The sequence below is a fragment of the Chiloscyllium plagiosum genome, chromosome 16 (assembly GCF_004010195.1).
Source record: "Chiloscyllium plagiosum isolate BGI_BamShark_2017 chromosome 16, ASM401019v2, whole genome shotgun sequence".
Lineage (NCBI taxonomy): Eukaryota > Metazoa > Chordata > Chondrichthyes > Orectolobiformes > Hemiscylliidae > Chiloscyllium > Chiloscyllium plagiosum.
Genome location: NC_057725.1, coordinates 64,824,784 through 64,839,620, shown reverse-complemented (window position 1 = coordinate 64,839,620; position 14,837 = coordinate 64,824,784). Strand labels below are relative to the sequence as shown.

Below are 14,837 nucleotides of genomic sequence, written 5' to 3'. Positions count from 1 at the left end.
ATTTAGGTAAATGTGAGAAATACATTTACACGCTTAATGGTAAGGTCCTGGAGAATGTTGCTGAACAAAAGACCCTGGAGTGCAGGAAAGTGAAGTTGCAGGTAGATAGGATAGTGAAGAAGACATTTGGGATACTTTATTGGTCAGACCATCAAGTATGGGAGTTGGGAGGTCTTGTTGCAGCTGTACAGGACATTGGTTAGGCCACTTTTGGAATACTGTGTGCCATTCTGGTCTCCTTCCATCAGAAGGATGTTGTGATACTTGAAAGGGCTCAAAAAAGATTTACACGGATGCTTTGTAAAGGTTGGAGATTTTGAGCTTTAAGGAGAGGCTAAATAGACTGGGGCTGTTTTCGCTGGAGCGTTGGAAGCTGAGGGGTGACCTTATAGAGGTTTATAAAATCATGAGGGGCATGAATAGGGTAAATAGACAAGGTCTTTTCCTTAGTATGAAGTGATACTACAGGGCACAGGGTTAGGATGAGAGGGAAAAGATTTCACAGAATCATAGAATCCCTACAGTGTGGAAACAGATCATTTAGCCCAACAAGTCCACATCGACTCTCCGAAGTCTATCCCACCCAGACCCATTCCCCTACCCTATTACTCTACATTTCTCCTAACAAATGCATCTAGCCGATATATCCTTGAACACTATGGGCAATTTAGCATGGCCAATTCACCTAATCTGCACATCTTTGGACTGTGGGAGGAAACCGGACCACTCAGAGGAAACCCACACAGAGACAAGGAGAATGTCTACATAGGCAGCCACCTGAGGCTGGAATCAAACCAGAGTCCCTGGCGCTGTGAGCCAGCAATGAGCCACTGTGCTGTCCCATTTAAAAGGGATCTAAGGGACAACCTTTCCACACAGAGGGTGGTGCATGTATGGAATGAGCTGCCAGAGGAAGTGGAGGAGCCTGGTACAATTACAATATTTAAAAGGCATCTGGATGGGTATATGAATATGAAGAATTTTGAGGGATATGGGCCAAGTGCTGGCAAATGGGACTGGATTAGTTTGGGATATCTAATTGGCATGGATGAGTTGGGCAGAAGGGTCTGTTTCCATGCTGTACATCTCTATGTCAAGAGTCTGGTGCAGGAAAAGCACAGCAGGTCAGGCAGCATCCGAGGAGCAGGAGAATGTTTTGGGCAAAAGCCCTTCACCAGGAATGAAGGCCTTATGCATCTCTACTTGTACATCTCTATGACTCTATAATTCCCACTTTTCAATAGCTGGAAGTGATTCAATGGAAATTTAACTCAACATAAATAAAATAAATTAATGCATATTTCAGCAATTATGAATCAGTAACCAAAATGGATATTTTCAATGTTCTTACTCTTTGGAACATTTTCCCACATGATCTTGATATGTTTGTCACGGTCACTCCTGGAGTGCTCATGCTGAAAACCAATGGCATGTAGAAATTCATGTGCGACCAAACCAAACTGCACACAACCTGGAACTTTCAGTGATAATTTTCTTTTGGTGGGTTTGTATCCAACATATGAATAGCATCTAAGAAAGTAAGGAGTTAAAAATAAAAATGGATTCTTCTACACCATCAAAACATTAACAATATATACAATGGAATGAATTTTATTTTTGGCGAAGTTATGAGCTGTGTCAAGATATTTTTGCAGGATTTTACACTGTTAGCCAGAATGGGAAAAACTTGGCTCATTACCTACATTGTCCATTAATGGGACATCTGTCACATTCAATTCCTGACAAATGTAACCATGTGCATTTCCCAAAATAATTCACAACTTAATTGATATCTGCCAAAGGACTGGGCATCCCTTGCCATTGTGCTATCCTAGGAAGTATGTTGTGCACCCAGACAAATGTTGGCTCTCAATGACAGAGCATTGCGTAAAAGCTGCAAAGCCATGCTTCCACCATATAGAACCCTCATCGTCACCCTAGATGCTAGTTAAACTCCACACAACTTAATGGCTCTTTTCCACATCTGTCTGAAGACCAATACTGGGTCCTCCAAACGCTTTCCCCAATGCCCAATCACCAACATTGTCATTGTCCAGAATCTGAATATGACTCATTCCAAACATGAGCTTTTATTGCCAGCCAGCAAAAGAAATACGAAGCAAACAAATATAGACAAATATAGAAGTTCATGCTCATAATATGAATTAAATGTTAGCATCATGACCATGATAGTCCATTTACTTTGTTTATTGGAACTGCATGTCAATCAGGCTAAGGGACCAATGCAACTGAGTTTTCCTATCCACAAGGACAGCTTCTTCTTTCACATCCTCATCCTTCTCCTTAGAAGACTGCTCCCATTTCTCCAGCTCAGAATGCCTGCTTTACTCTGACCCCCTTCCATCCCAGTCATACCTCAACTATTCTACTTTTCATAGCATTCATCGATGTATAAGCTGTTTGCATACCCATAGCAGACTAACTTTGGGGAAAGTCACAAAAAGGAACACACAAAGCACATGTATTCCTTAAAGGTCAAGTTTGTTAAAAGCCAGGTACACGTACGATAAATCCCTTAATTCTTTTAATGCCCAAATACCCAAACTCTTATATATACTCAATGGCCAAACATTCTAAATATTCACAACACCTTGTGTTTCTCTATATTTCTCTACAATGCAGCAAATCTAAGTTTTAGTTATTTTGCACATTATCCAACATAGAGAAATGGTGCAGCCCTATGAATAGCTAATGTCCCCTGAGACACATTCTCTGAAAACTTGCAAAGCTTTTCTGCATGAACTGGCTCAAGCCTCAAGTTACATCTGGTGCAGAGTATTTTAGAACACAAACTCAAGTCTGCCATATCTGTCCACAATGCTTTTAATTTATTCATGGGATGTGGGGATTGTTGTCAAGAGTGTGGTGCAAGATGATGAAGGGCTTATGCCCAAAATGTCAATCCTCCTGCCCTTTGGATGCTGCTTGACCTGCTGTGCTTGTCCAGCACCACACTCTCGACTCTGATCTCCAGCATCTGCAGTCCTCACTTTCTCTATGTGGGGATTGTTGGCTAGGTCAGCATTTATTGTCCAGTTTCGGGAATAAATTGCAGCCTAGCCCACATCATATGAATGATTTTTAAAAAATAAAAATGGAACTATAGGCTGATAGCTGCATCCTAGGATCTTAAACAAAGTAACTAGAGATAGTAGATGGATTGGTTATAATTTTCCAAATTTCTCTGATCATATATAAAATCATATAACAAAACTTGCCCTGTTGTAGTGCCCAAAACCCTATGCAATGCTCCTTTAAACTTCAAAGCAGAAATAGAAGGCAAACCTTCAACTTTAGTATCAGTTGTCACACTGCTCAGGGCACAATCAAGAACTCCTGCTCTGTTTCTTGTACATGGATCCCAACATTCCACTTTACCCTCAGCTGTTCCAGCAGCAAATACGTAGTGTACAAAATGGGAAATATCCCAGTAGAATACAAATGTGCAAGTGCAGCATGTGCAGAAAGTATAGGTTGTTTAACATATATTATTGGAAAACCACTAGAAGTATTAGAAGTACAAGAGTTACAGATACATGGGAACACAATCTCCTGCATGGTCTGTACCATTCTCAATCAGAACAATATTTTCATTCTTCATTGTCATTGAGTCAAATTCCTGTGAAGCCTTCCCTATCAGCACTGACAGTACCTGCAACCCAGAGGATGCAATTCCAAAAGCTAATTTATCACCACCGCTTCAAGGGCATTTAAGAAGTGGGCAAAAAATGGAGGCTTGGATGCCAACATCCCATGAGTAAATTAATATAAATATATTGTCTGTCCTGAGAACTTTCTTATTATTTTTAGGATGTGAAAACATTTTTTGAAGTCCAAAGTTGCAACATCAAAAATGATGCTGCTATCTTATGAATGAATACCTGTGAAGCATTTACACTGATTGAGAAAACTATTTTGTATTTAATCAATGAACTCATCCTTCATTACTACTTTGAATTTGGTTTACCTTTTCTACAAAAGGTTAAAGCCCCCCATAATTATATTTCCTTAAATAATACATGGCTCTACGCAGCAATTAGCATTAATTATCCAAAAATAATTCCCACTAAAGTTTTCAGCCCCTCCTTTTACACCCAAAATGACTCTTTTTATATTTTGAGCTGAGATTCTCGTTCTTCAGGATTTTCAAAGAATGGCAATAATTGGGCAGTGCAGTGGCTCGGTGGTTAGCACTGCTGTCTCACAATGCCAGGATCTGGGTTTGATTCCACCCTGAGAGTTTGCACATTCTCCCCATAGCTGTGTGGGTTTCCTCCTAGTGTTCCAGTTTTCTCCCAAAGTTCAACGATGTGCAAGTTTGGTGGATTGACCATGGGAAATGCAGGGTCACAAGAGGGTGGGTCTGGGTGGGATGCCCTTCAGAAGTCCGATGTGGAATGAAGCGTTGAATGGCCTGCTTCTGCGTTGTAGAGATTCTATGATTCTAGGAAAGAATCAGCATTATATTTCTGAGCCACAATAATACGCAAGAGATTAAAAAAAACAAAACTACTGTGGATGGCGGAAATCAGAAATAAAAACAGAAAGCTCAGCAGGTCTGGCAACATTGATGAAGAGAAATCAGAGTTAACATTTCGGATCCAGTGACCCTTCCCAGAACTAATGAAAAGGAAACTAGGAAAATATTTTTTATGCAGAAGATAGGGTGGGGGAAAAGATAAGATGTAACCGATTGGTGGAGATAGAGACCAGACAGAAAGAAGTGCAGTTGGAGAGACATGGGACTGAATAACGATCAAGTTAGGAGGATGAATAGCTATTAATGGGGACTGTTAGTGGCTAACAATGAGTTGTGTGTAATAGCAGACTATGTAACAACAAAGCCTGGTTTGTAGGGGTTGGGGTACGGACATGGGAAAACTTTAAGCCCACAAGTTGCTGAACTCGATATTGAGACCAGAAGGCTGCAGAGTGTCCAAGTGAAAAATGAGGCGCTGTACTTCCAGCTTGCGCTGAGCTTCACTGAAGCACTGCAGCAAGTGTGAGACCGAGATGATAGCCAGGGAACAAAGTGGTGTCTTGAAGTAGCAGGCAACTGAAGGCTCAGGGTCTTTTTGTGAATAGAACAAAGATGTTCTGTGCAGTGGTCACCCAGTTTATGCTTTGTGTCCCCAATGTAGAGGAGACCATATTGTGAGCAGTGAATGCAGTAGGCTAGATTGAGTGAAACATAGGTAAAGCGCTGCTTCACCTGGAAGGTGTGTTTGGGCCCTTGGATACTGAGGAGGGAGGAAGTAAACAGACATGTATTACACTTTCTGCAGTTGTAGGGGAAGGTGTCTTTTGGGGCGGGGTGGGAGGGGTGGGGGTGGAGGCTGTTGTCGGGAGTGGAGTGATCAGAGTGTTCAGAGGTAACATACTCTGTAGAACGCTGACAAGGAAGGGGAGGGGAACATGTATCTGGTGGAAATGGCAGCTAACGATTCTCTGGATGTAGATGCTGGCGGGATAATAGATAAGGACATGTGAAACTTTATTGCTGTTGTTGGAGGGAAAAGAAGGCGTGAGGGCCGAAGTGCTGGAGATGGGTCGGTTCAGTCATTTTCCTGACTTGCCACGATCCCAATTAGTTATAATACTAGAGAAATCAAAATCCAAAGTGAAACTGAGCTTGATAAACCAGAAGTTTTATTTTGGCAGTTTATTTACTGTGATAGTTAGTCAATATTTACAAGAGACTTGTGAACTCGCCTCTGCCATTTCTGCCACCTCCAGAAAGATACCACCACTATACGCAGCTTCCCCTCTCCTCCAGTCTCAGCATTCCATTGTGATCATTCCCTTTGTGACAGCATTGTTTGTTTCTCCATCATTCCTAACATTTCCCCCTTCTCTCCACAACCACCACAACCCTCTCCCCCAGAACCACAGAAGGTGTAACACTTGTCCTTTCACCTTCTCTCTTCTCACTGCTCAAAGTCCCAAACAGAACCTTCAGGGAACAAGCAATTCATTTGTATTTATGTCAATCTAGTCTACTGTATTCTCTACTCACATTGTGGTCTTCTTTACACTGGTAAGACCAAATCCACTTTGCAGAACACTCCCCCCACCACCCACTATCCACAAGAATGACTAGCCTTCCAGTTTCTTGATATTTCAGTAATCATCTTGCTCCCATGCTAACATTTCCTTCCAAGGCCTGCTGCAGTGTTCCAGAGAAGTTAAATTCAGGCTTGAGCAACAACACTTTATTTTCCATCTTTCGGACTCAATATTGAATCCAATTATTTCATAGCATGAACATTGTCCTCCATTTTGATTAGCCACTTGCCCATGTTTTGTTGGATTTTGTTAACTTTGTCCTCAGCAAAATCATCTATTTTTTCTTGTCCATACCAACCATTAAAATATTCTGTTTCATCTATACTTTTAATTTATCTGTTAACTCTCTCAGTTGCCAAGGAATTCAAATAATTCATTGTCATACCATCCATTCCCAGAAAAGTTTTAGCAGCAGTAAAGCCATTTTGACCAGTACAACCCTTATACAACGCTTCATAACATTTCTCCTGCTTTAATGATCAGTACCTTCACTAACTCATATTTTATAGATTAACAGATCACTCCCAAATTCAATGGATTTTGATCCCGCAAAGAACACACAATTTGTTATGATTCCAACAGCAATGTACCCTTGAATTTTTTTTTGATCACGTGGATCTTTGGCACTGACTTCAAAAACCATAAGTTAATGTTGGGAAAAGCGTTGACATGTTGATTGACATGAACGGAATCTCCGAGCAGTTATACAGCCATGCAACTTGGAAAGAATATTGCTCATCAAATGGCAATACTGCACAAGTCAGATTCCAGAGTGAAACCTAACTCATAAGTTTTATTTTGGCAGTGCACTCTGATGTTCAGTCACCGGACATATTTACAAAAGGTTGACAAAATACTTTTGACAAAAGAACATTAAAAGTTATTACATGAAAAAATATAAGATCTAATTGAAACAGTCTTATTAGAAATATTGGGAATATAGATTCAACCCTTTTACCCTCAACAACAACCATGTAGATACTCAAACTTCACTGGAAGATCAGCCTGTTTCCACTTATCTTTGCTCGGTTAATATGTCTGTACTTATTTTCTTGCCAGCAAATATCTGCATTCACTCAATGCTGTCCTTTTAGTTAGTATCTCTTTATGAGATTCTTTAAATCAACTGCTAACACATCTCATTGTCTCTTAACATGGGCTCCTTAAACTATAATTCAATTTCCTTCTTGGGGGGGAATTGTTTCTGAAGTTATTCTATTGGTGACGTCAAGCAACGCAAAACTTGTCTTTCTTTGGCCTTGACCATTCTATAGACTGTATCGTACTACTCCTTTCTGAAAAGTAACTGCACGTTCCTTAACTGCCTAAATAATTCTGTCTTTCTCTTAAATAACTTATGTCTCTAACTCCTTATAGCACAGAAAACCTTGTTGCTAGGCAACAGGCCAATTTAAGTTGTCTCTTCTACCCTATATTTCTAGCACTGAAGTATTCATCTTAAGGGTGTTTTAAAAGTCTCATTAGGCGCAAATGAACAACGTTAGATTATCTGGCATCACCCATACAACTTACAAATGAAACTAAATGATGCCTCTTCTTAACACACAATATAAAAATACAAATCAAATTTAAAGCTATACAGTGTTCTTCCAACTTTAGAATACAAATTTCCAAATAATAATAATGTGCCAACAACATCCTTAAAACACTTCAAAAGTTTTGTGAAATATTATTAATCCAAGTTGGCTCTGTTTAACTTTCCTATTATTTTCTAAGTGTCCAATCACCAAATTCTTTATCATAGATTCTAATATTCTTTTCTGCTACTGATGTCAATCGAATATGTCAGTAGTTCACCATTTCCTCCTCCCTATGTTTTAATAATGGAGTGACATTTACTACTTCCAGTCTACAGGAACCTCTCCAGAGTCTAGAATTTTGCAAGAGAACCAGCAATGGATTCATTACCTTTACAGTCACCTCCTTCAATTCTCTAGAATGTAACTCATGTATGGGATTTATCAACCTTTAATGTAGTTCACTTTTCAAGTACTACATCTTTGATAATACTATAAGATATAGGAGCAGAATTAAGATATTTAGTCCTTCGAATCTGCTCCACCATTCGATAATGGCTACGTTCTTCGATCTCATTCTCCTACATTCTCCCCTTAATTTTCAAGCCCCTTACTAATCAATAACCTATCTACCTCTATCATAAATATACTCAATGAGACCAGGTGTCCAATTTTAAAGTGAAAAGAATGAGGTTTTAGAAAGATATGAGAGGCAAATGTTTCACACAGAGGGTGGTTTGTGTGTGGAATGAACTTCTTGAGGAAGTGGTGATACAATTATAATTACAATGTTTAAAAGACATTTAGATAGGTACATGAAAAGGAAAGATTTGCAGGGATATGGGCCGGGAGCAAGCAGGTGGGACTGGTTTAGTTTGGAATAACGTTCGGCATGGACTGGATAGACTGACGGGTCTGTTTCTGTGCTGTATGACTCTATGACATGGCCTCCACAGCCTTCAGGTGCACTCAGTTTCACAACAGCTTTCATTGTCCAGTATTTCTGAAAGTTTTTATGTATCTTCTGCTGTGAAGTCAGACATATATTGTTTAGTTTCTCCACCAATTTTTTTGTTCTTCACTGTAAATTATTCTATCCCATCTGTAATGGTCCTACATATCTCCTTGTCTTTCTACATACCTAAAGATGCTTTGACATCATCCTTTATGTTTGTTACCAGTTTGCATTCAATTTATCTTTTGCCTTTACTTATCAAATTTTTTGTTCATCCTTTGTTTGGATCTAAACTGCTCCTAATCCACCATCTTCATATTTTTTCCTGTCAGCCTCATAAAAAAATTCTTTTGATCTAATGTATTCTGTAACTTCTTTTGTTAGTCACATTAATTCACCTTTCTCATTAGATGTCTGTGCCACAAAGGAGATTATATAGGAATTCTTTAAATGCTAGCAATTGTCTGTGCACTGTCAAAATTTTTACCATAGCCCTCAATTTGCCCTTCATATCTTCTAAGTTTCCCTTGTTCAGATTTAAGACATTACATTACATTCAAGCTTAAAGTGAAAATCTATGACATTATCATCATCGGTGATAAGGTAAGAATGGCAATCAAGATTATACGCAGCATTTAAAATGTGGTCTCATTCGCAGATAATTAGAGTTTCTCTCTCAATTGATGTTTTCTCATTGATAATTTATGTTTTGTTGAATTGTTGACTATGTTTGACTATCCATTTGAGAATAGTGGCATGAAATATAAAATAGGTTTGCAGTTTGCTATCACTGTTTTACACTACTAGCAGATGTTAAATTTACTTCTTTGATCATATCCTTAGATTCTGCTGTATCTCTCTGGTTAGACATCTCAAAACCTTAATGAATTTCTTAATGCATTCACATAATGAGTTCCTAGTCTTACTGAGTATTGTATTAATATTCTCAAATTGCCTTAATATGCTGTGCCTTGCAGCCTATATAATTTAGTTTAGACTGCCACTATTTCTTTCCCTTCCAATATTCTCATTACTTTGTATTTGTAAATGTTTGTGTTGATCAATGATTCATTCTTCCAATATAACAAAATAATTTGGTATTTGATACACCTTTTTAAAGAGACACTGATTCATTGGGTATAGACAAAAAAATTGGCTTTACACAGTTTTATTTTCACCTGATGTAGCCTTAGCATGTTTTGTGGTTAGATTACAAGAGAATCGTAACATTTATAAAATCTTAAACTATCATTCATATATGTTATTTCAGTGGATACATAAACAACTTCACAACATTCCTGCATCTTTCAACTCACCCACTTTCTGACTGAACAGAAATATAACCAGGTTCATGTTCTCGCCTATAATAAAACTTCACACAAGTAAGGGAACTAATCTCATTCAGAGATTTCCATATTAGTTTTGTCTGATCTTCAGCTACAATAAAAGACAAAAATAAAGAAATAGATTACGTTAAACTTGGCAGTATGATAGTAATGTGATTAAACCAACATATTACAATATGAAAAATAATTATCAGAAGTAAAGCTGAATGAACTATAACTGAATAATCTATGAGGAAATACAGAGCTTTTGAAGCCTTTATGGAATTATTAATGGAGTGCTGTACTTTCAGAGGCTTCTGATGACACTTTAAATGCAAGCCCTAGAAACATCCACAATACTGTTCAAGTAAACAACAGGTGAGTTCTCCCAGTATTCTACTGAACATATCTACTTTAAATATGACGAGTGAGTTACTGACAGCAGCTGGGAAACCCAGCTTCTGTAAGGTTGGATGTGACCAGGAAAAGCTGTTGAAAAAGGATTTTTTAAATTTGAATACAAGAAATGGTGTGTGATCAAAGAAGAATGAGATACATTCTGGAGATGGTGTCACCACAGTAGAGTTATCCAATCAAGCAAAGCAGGTATGTGATCAGGAAGGTGAGAAGGGTGGAAAGACCAAGAGTAGGGGTGTCAGCTGTCAGGAGTGGGATGAGGCAGTAATCAGAAAATCGAGGGGGAGAGATCCCAGAAGGAAAAATTGGTAGTCATCAGTTGAAAACTCCAAGTGTGCACAATTTGCCTCAAAGCTGAAAATGTGTTGCTGGAAAAGCACAGGTCAGGCAGCATCCAAGGAACAGGAGAATCGACGTTTCGGGCATAAGCCCTTCTTCAGGAATAATGTAGAGGGAGAAAGAGAGCTTCTTCAAGGAAGGCATCGTAGAGGGAGGAAGAGAGCTTCTTCAAGGAAAGCATCGTAGAGGGAGGAAGAGAGCTTCTTCAAGGAAGGCATCATAGAGGGAGGAAGAGCCTCAATTTGCCTCAACCCAGGCAAATTCTAAGTGCAAATAGAAATGAGTAAGTATGGTCTAGTAGCCATTACAGACACATGACTGCAGAATGACCTGGATTGAGATTTGAATATTAAAGTGGACAAGACACTTAGGAATGACAGTAAAGTAGGAACAGGTGGAAGTGTGGTTCTGTTATCATGTGATGCTATTAGCACAAGAGAGAGGGATGATCTAATTTCAAAAAAGCCAGACCCGCAAACAGTTTGTGTAGAAATTATAAAGTCAATAAGTCACTGCAGGGTGGTATACAGACTCCCTAACAGTAACCATGGTAATGTGAGCTATAAAAGAAAAAAGTAATGAGAGCTTTTCAGAAAGGTATGATGATAATATTGGGAGATTTCAATTTACATATGATTGGAAAGGCCAGATGTACAGAGATAGCCTAGATAAGGAGCTCATAGAATGATAGTTTCTTAGAAAAATACGTTCTGGAGATGACCAGAGAGTAGGTATGTTAGACCTGGCATTGTGCAATGAGATAAGGTTAATTAACGTAATAAAGACAAAATTCTGATGATATTGGAAATCTGCAATAAAAACAAAGAAACTCTGGAGAAAGTTAGTAGATCTGGCAACATTTGAGGAGCAAGTTAGAGAGTTAATGTTTTGAGATTGGTAACAACTCTTCTTCAGAAGATTAATCAATGATCTAATTCTGAAGGCAACTCTTAGGAGCAGCAACAATAACATGATTGGATTTTACATTCAGTTTGAGGGGAAATTGGACTATTATTTTTTTAAATTTAAATATGGGTAATTATGAGGGCATAAAAGCAGAGTAGGTTGAAGAGGATTAAGGTTAAAGGATTGGTAAATTGAGATATAGTGGCAGACATTTAAGAGGATATTTCAGAATATGCAGAATAGATACTTGACAACAAGTAAGAAAACTTACAAGGAAGCTGTACAGGACATTGGTGAGGGCACTTTTAGAATGCTGCATTCAATTCTGGTCTCCCTGCTATAAGATGTTGTTAAATGTGAAAGAGTTCAGAAAAGATTTAAAAGAATATTGCCAGAATTTGTGCATTTGAGATATAGGGGGCTGAATAGGCTGGGATTTCTCCCTGGAGCATTGGAGGCTATGGGATGACCTTATAGAGATTTATAAAATCATGAAGGGCATGGATAGGGTGAATAGCCAAGGTCTTTTTTCCCAGGGTAGGGGAGTCCAAAACTAGAGGGCATAGGCTTAAGTTGACAGGGGAAAGATTCAAAAGAGATCTGAGGCGTTGCCTTTTTATACAAAGGGTGGTATGTGTACAGAACTGCCAGAGGAGATGGTAGAGGCAGGTACAATTACAACATTTAAAATGCATCTGGGTAGATACATGAATAGGAAGGGTTGAGAGGGGTATGAGCCAAATGCTGGCAAATGGAACTTGATCAGTTTAGGATATTTGGTCATGTTGGACCAAATTTTCTTTCCATGCTGTATAACTCTATGACTCTTTAGTAACAAAAGTAAAGTAAATGCATTTAATTTAACAACAATAGATGGCAGATCAGAAGACTGGACATAATATTTAAAAATCAAAAATGTAAGGAGGGAAACATTAGTGTCCGAGACAAAGATATCCCAAAATATAGGCTTGAATAGCATGGGCTATTGTGAGATCAATGGTAGTATCTGTCAAAATGTTCAGTGAGACCAATCATCTCACCACATCTTCTTGTTTTTTCTCAAGTGACATGGGGAGATTCTCGTTAAATAGCAATGAGTTCCCAAATGACACTCATCATTACTTGTTGACAGCTCAACTTACTATGGGTTGCAATTTACCAAACTTAACTATACAATTTAGCCATTAGGAAAATTCAACATGGAAACCAGAAAAGGTTCATGGCAGCTTCAACTTATCATTTGCTCCAAAAGACCTTCATTTTGCCTGTGGACAAACTGCAAAACAGGGCATGATCCACCAGCACCAGCTTCATTCACACCCTCCTACATGGGTATTGACACTGCACTTTCAAGGAGTCGTTACCACCATCCAGTGCACAGGCACTGTATCCTCCAAGCTGACTGATCCAACAAGGCATACTGGCAACAAGCTGTGTACTATTGCATCAGGTACAGGTCCTGCACGGGGAAAGGAATCCATTACATGCCATGGACTATGTTGCCTACCAAGGCTGCTCCTTTGGTCTCTCAGCACATATTCATCTGGTGCCCACCAGCATGTCCGCAGCATGCATGCCTTTCCCTGCTGTGACTTGCTTTGCAAGTTGGTGTAGCCACATTATCAGGCAGATGACTGTGCTGTTCAGATGTCCCCAGTCAAGGTTGCATGCGTGTTGCTTTGCATCAGGCACATCTGACTAGCACCTGTAACATGAGACCTCTGCTTATGCCAAACATTTGGGCATCTGCAGCAAACCATGCAACATGTCCTAGGGGAGTAGTCTGTGGCAAAATCCATAGGGCCACCTGTCAGTTAGGGGGCCCCAAAATGTTCAAGGGCAGTCTCCTATATCAATCCAGGGTTTTGACCACAGTCAGTCATCTGGTCAGGGTGGTGTGGCACCTGGGACTGGGAGAGGAGCAGGCAGAGTCTGACTTATCTCTGCAGTCTTCACTGTTGACTTCAGAGAGGTCTCTGTATTGCTCTTCCTCGGGCTGGCTGCCTTGTGGCATTGTGCTCTCTCTTTATGAGAAGGAGGCACTTGGGCTATGGTCAAGCCTCCCAAGCCAACATTATCCTTGCCTTTGATTCTGAGGACCAATAGTGGATGTTCCTGCAGAACCGGAACGTGCTGGGCCTATCTCTTCACATGGCTGCCACCAATCTGTCTGTGGAGGCAGAAAGATGGTCACAGAACTAGATACACTGTTGTGACATTGCAGCAATGTCAAGCAGGCTGTTGCTGGACTGGCTGAATCACCAGCATCTCCACTATGAAGGCCAGTGTTTCCTGTACGTCTGATTGTTGCTGTTGTTCCTCTCTGAGCAGTATTTTCCTTCATTCACCTGCACAGCTTCCAGTGTCTGTAATGCACTGCATCCCCCTATAGATATGTTTTCATCCATGCTGCTCTGCAGTCCTGCAAGCAGTGTGGATGATGGTCCCTCTAATCATTGCATTCACAATAACTCCTGGGGAAATTGAGGTACTCTTCTCTGCAGGTGAAAAGCCGTTCCTCAGGAAGATGGATACACCTATAAGGCATAAGAGGCAGAAGGCATTGCAACAACTGGTTAATAGTAGGGCTTGATGTTTGTTTAATGTGATCATTGTATTTACATGATAAGTGTTATTTACTTGGCTGTCAGGACATGGATATCTCTGTACCCCTGCCGGAGCACAGCCTGTCTTCTTCGATGAGAGTGCGCATCCTTTCTTCAGAGTGCTTGAGGACAGAGATATCCAGTATCCCATCACCAGCTGGATATTGCCCATCCTGTTACGGGACCCACACCCTGTAATGATATAAGGGGCCTAATTAGAGCCTGATGAATATAGCACAAGTGAGTGGCACAACTATTAGAGCTGATGCATGTCAGGAGAAAGATGGTGAAGTGTTCTGAGGGAGTGAGGAGGTAGCATTGAGTGCATGTGGGATTAATAGTGTGAAAGTATGGGGGTTACAAGAATTCATGCAACAGAGAGGATGTCAGACTGCAGAGTATTGCATTTACCCTGGCAAGGTAGATTAGATCATTGACTTCCTTATATGGCTGAAAATGTGTTGCTGGAAAAGCACAGCAGGTCAGGCAGCATCCAAGGAACAGGAGAATCGACGTTTCGGGCATAAGCCCTTCTTCAGGAATGAGGAAAGTGTGTCCAGCAGGCTAAGATAAAAGGTAGGGAGGAGGGTCTTGGGGGAGGGGCGTTGGAAATGCGATAGGTGGAAGGAGGTCAAGGTGAGGGTGATAGGCCGGAGTGGGGTGG

At 40.0% G+C, this 14,837-nt stretch overlaps 1 protein-coding gene across 1 annotated transcript in view; it reads right to left on the bottom strand.

Moving 5' to 3' along the window:
- LOC122558113 (low choriolytic enzyme-like) overlaps positions 1 to 14,837 on the bottom strand; it is a 122,809-nt gene that overhangs the window by 91,361 nt on the left and 16,611 nt on the right. The window contains exons 3-4 of the mRNA XM_043706431.1: positions 9,897 to 10,017; positions 1,352 to 1,530 (exon numbers count right to left, since the gene is read on the bottom strand). Of these exons, the coding sequence (XP_043562366.1) occupies positions 1,352 to 1,530; positions 9,897 to 10,017 (300 nt within the window). The remainder of the gene's footprint in view (positions 1 to 1,351; positions 1,531 to 9,896; positions 10,018 to 14,837) is intronic.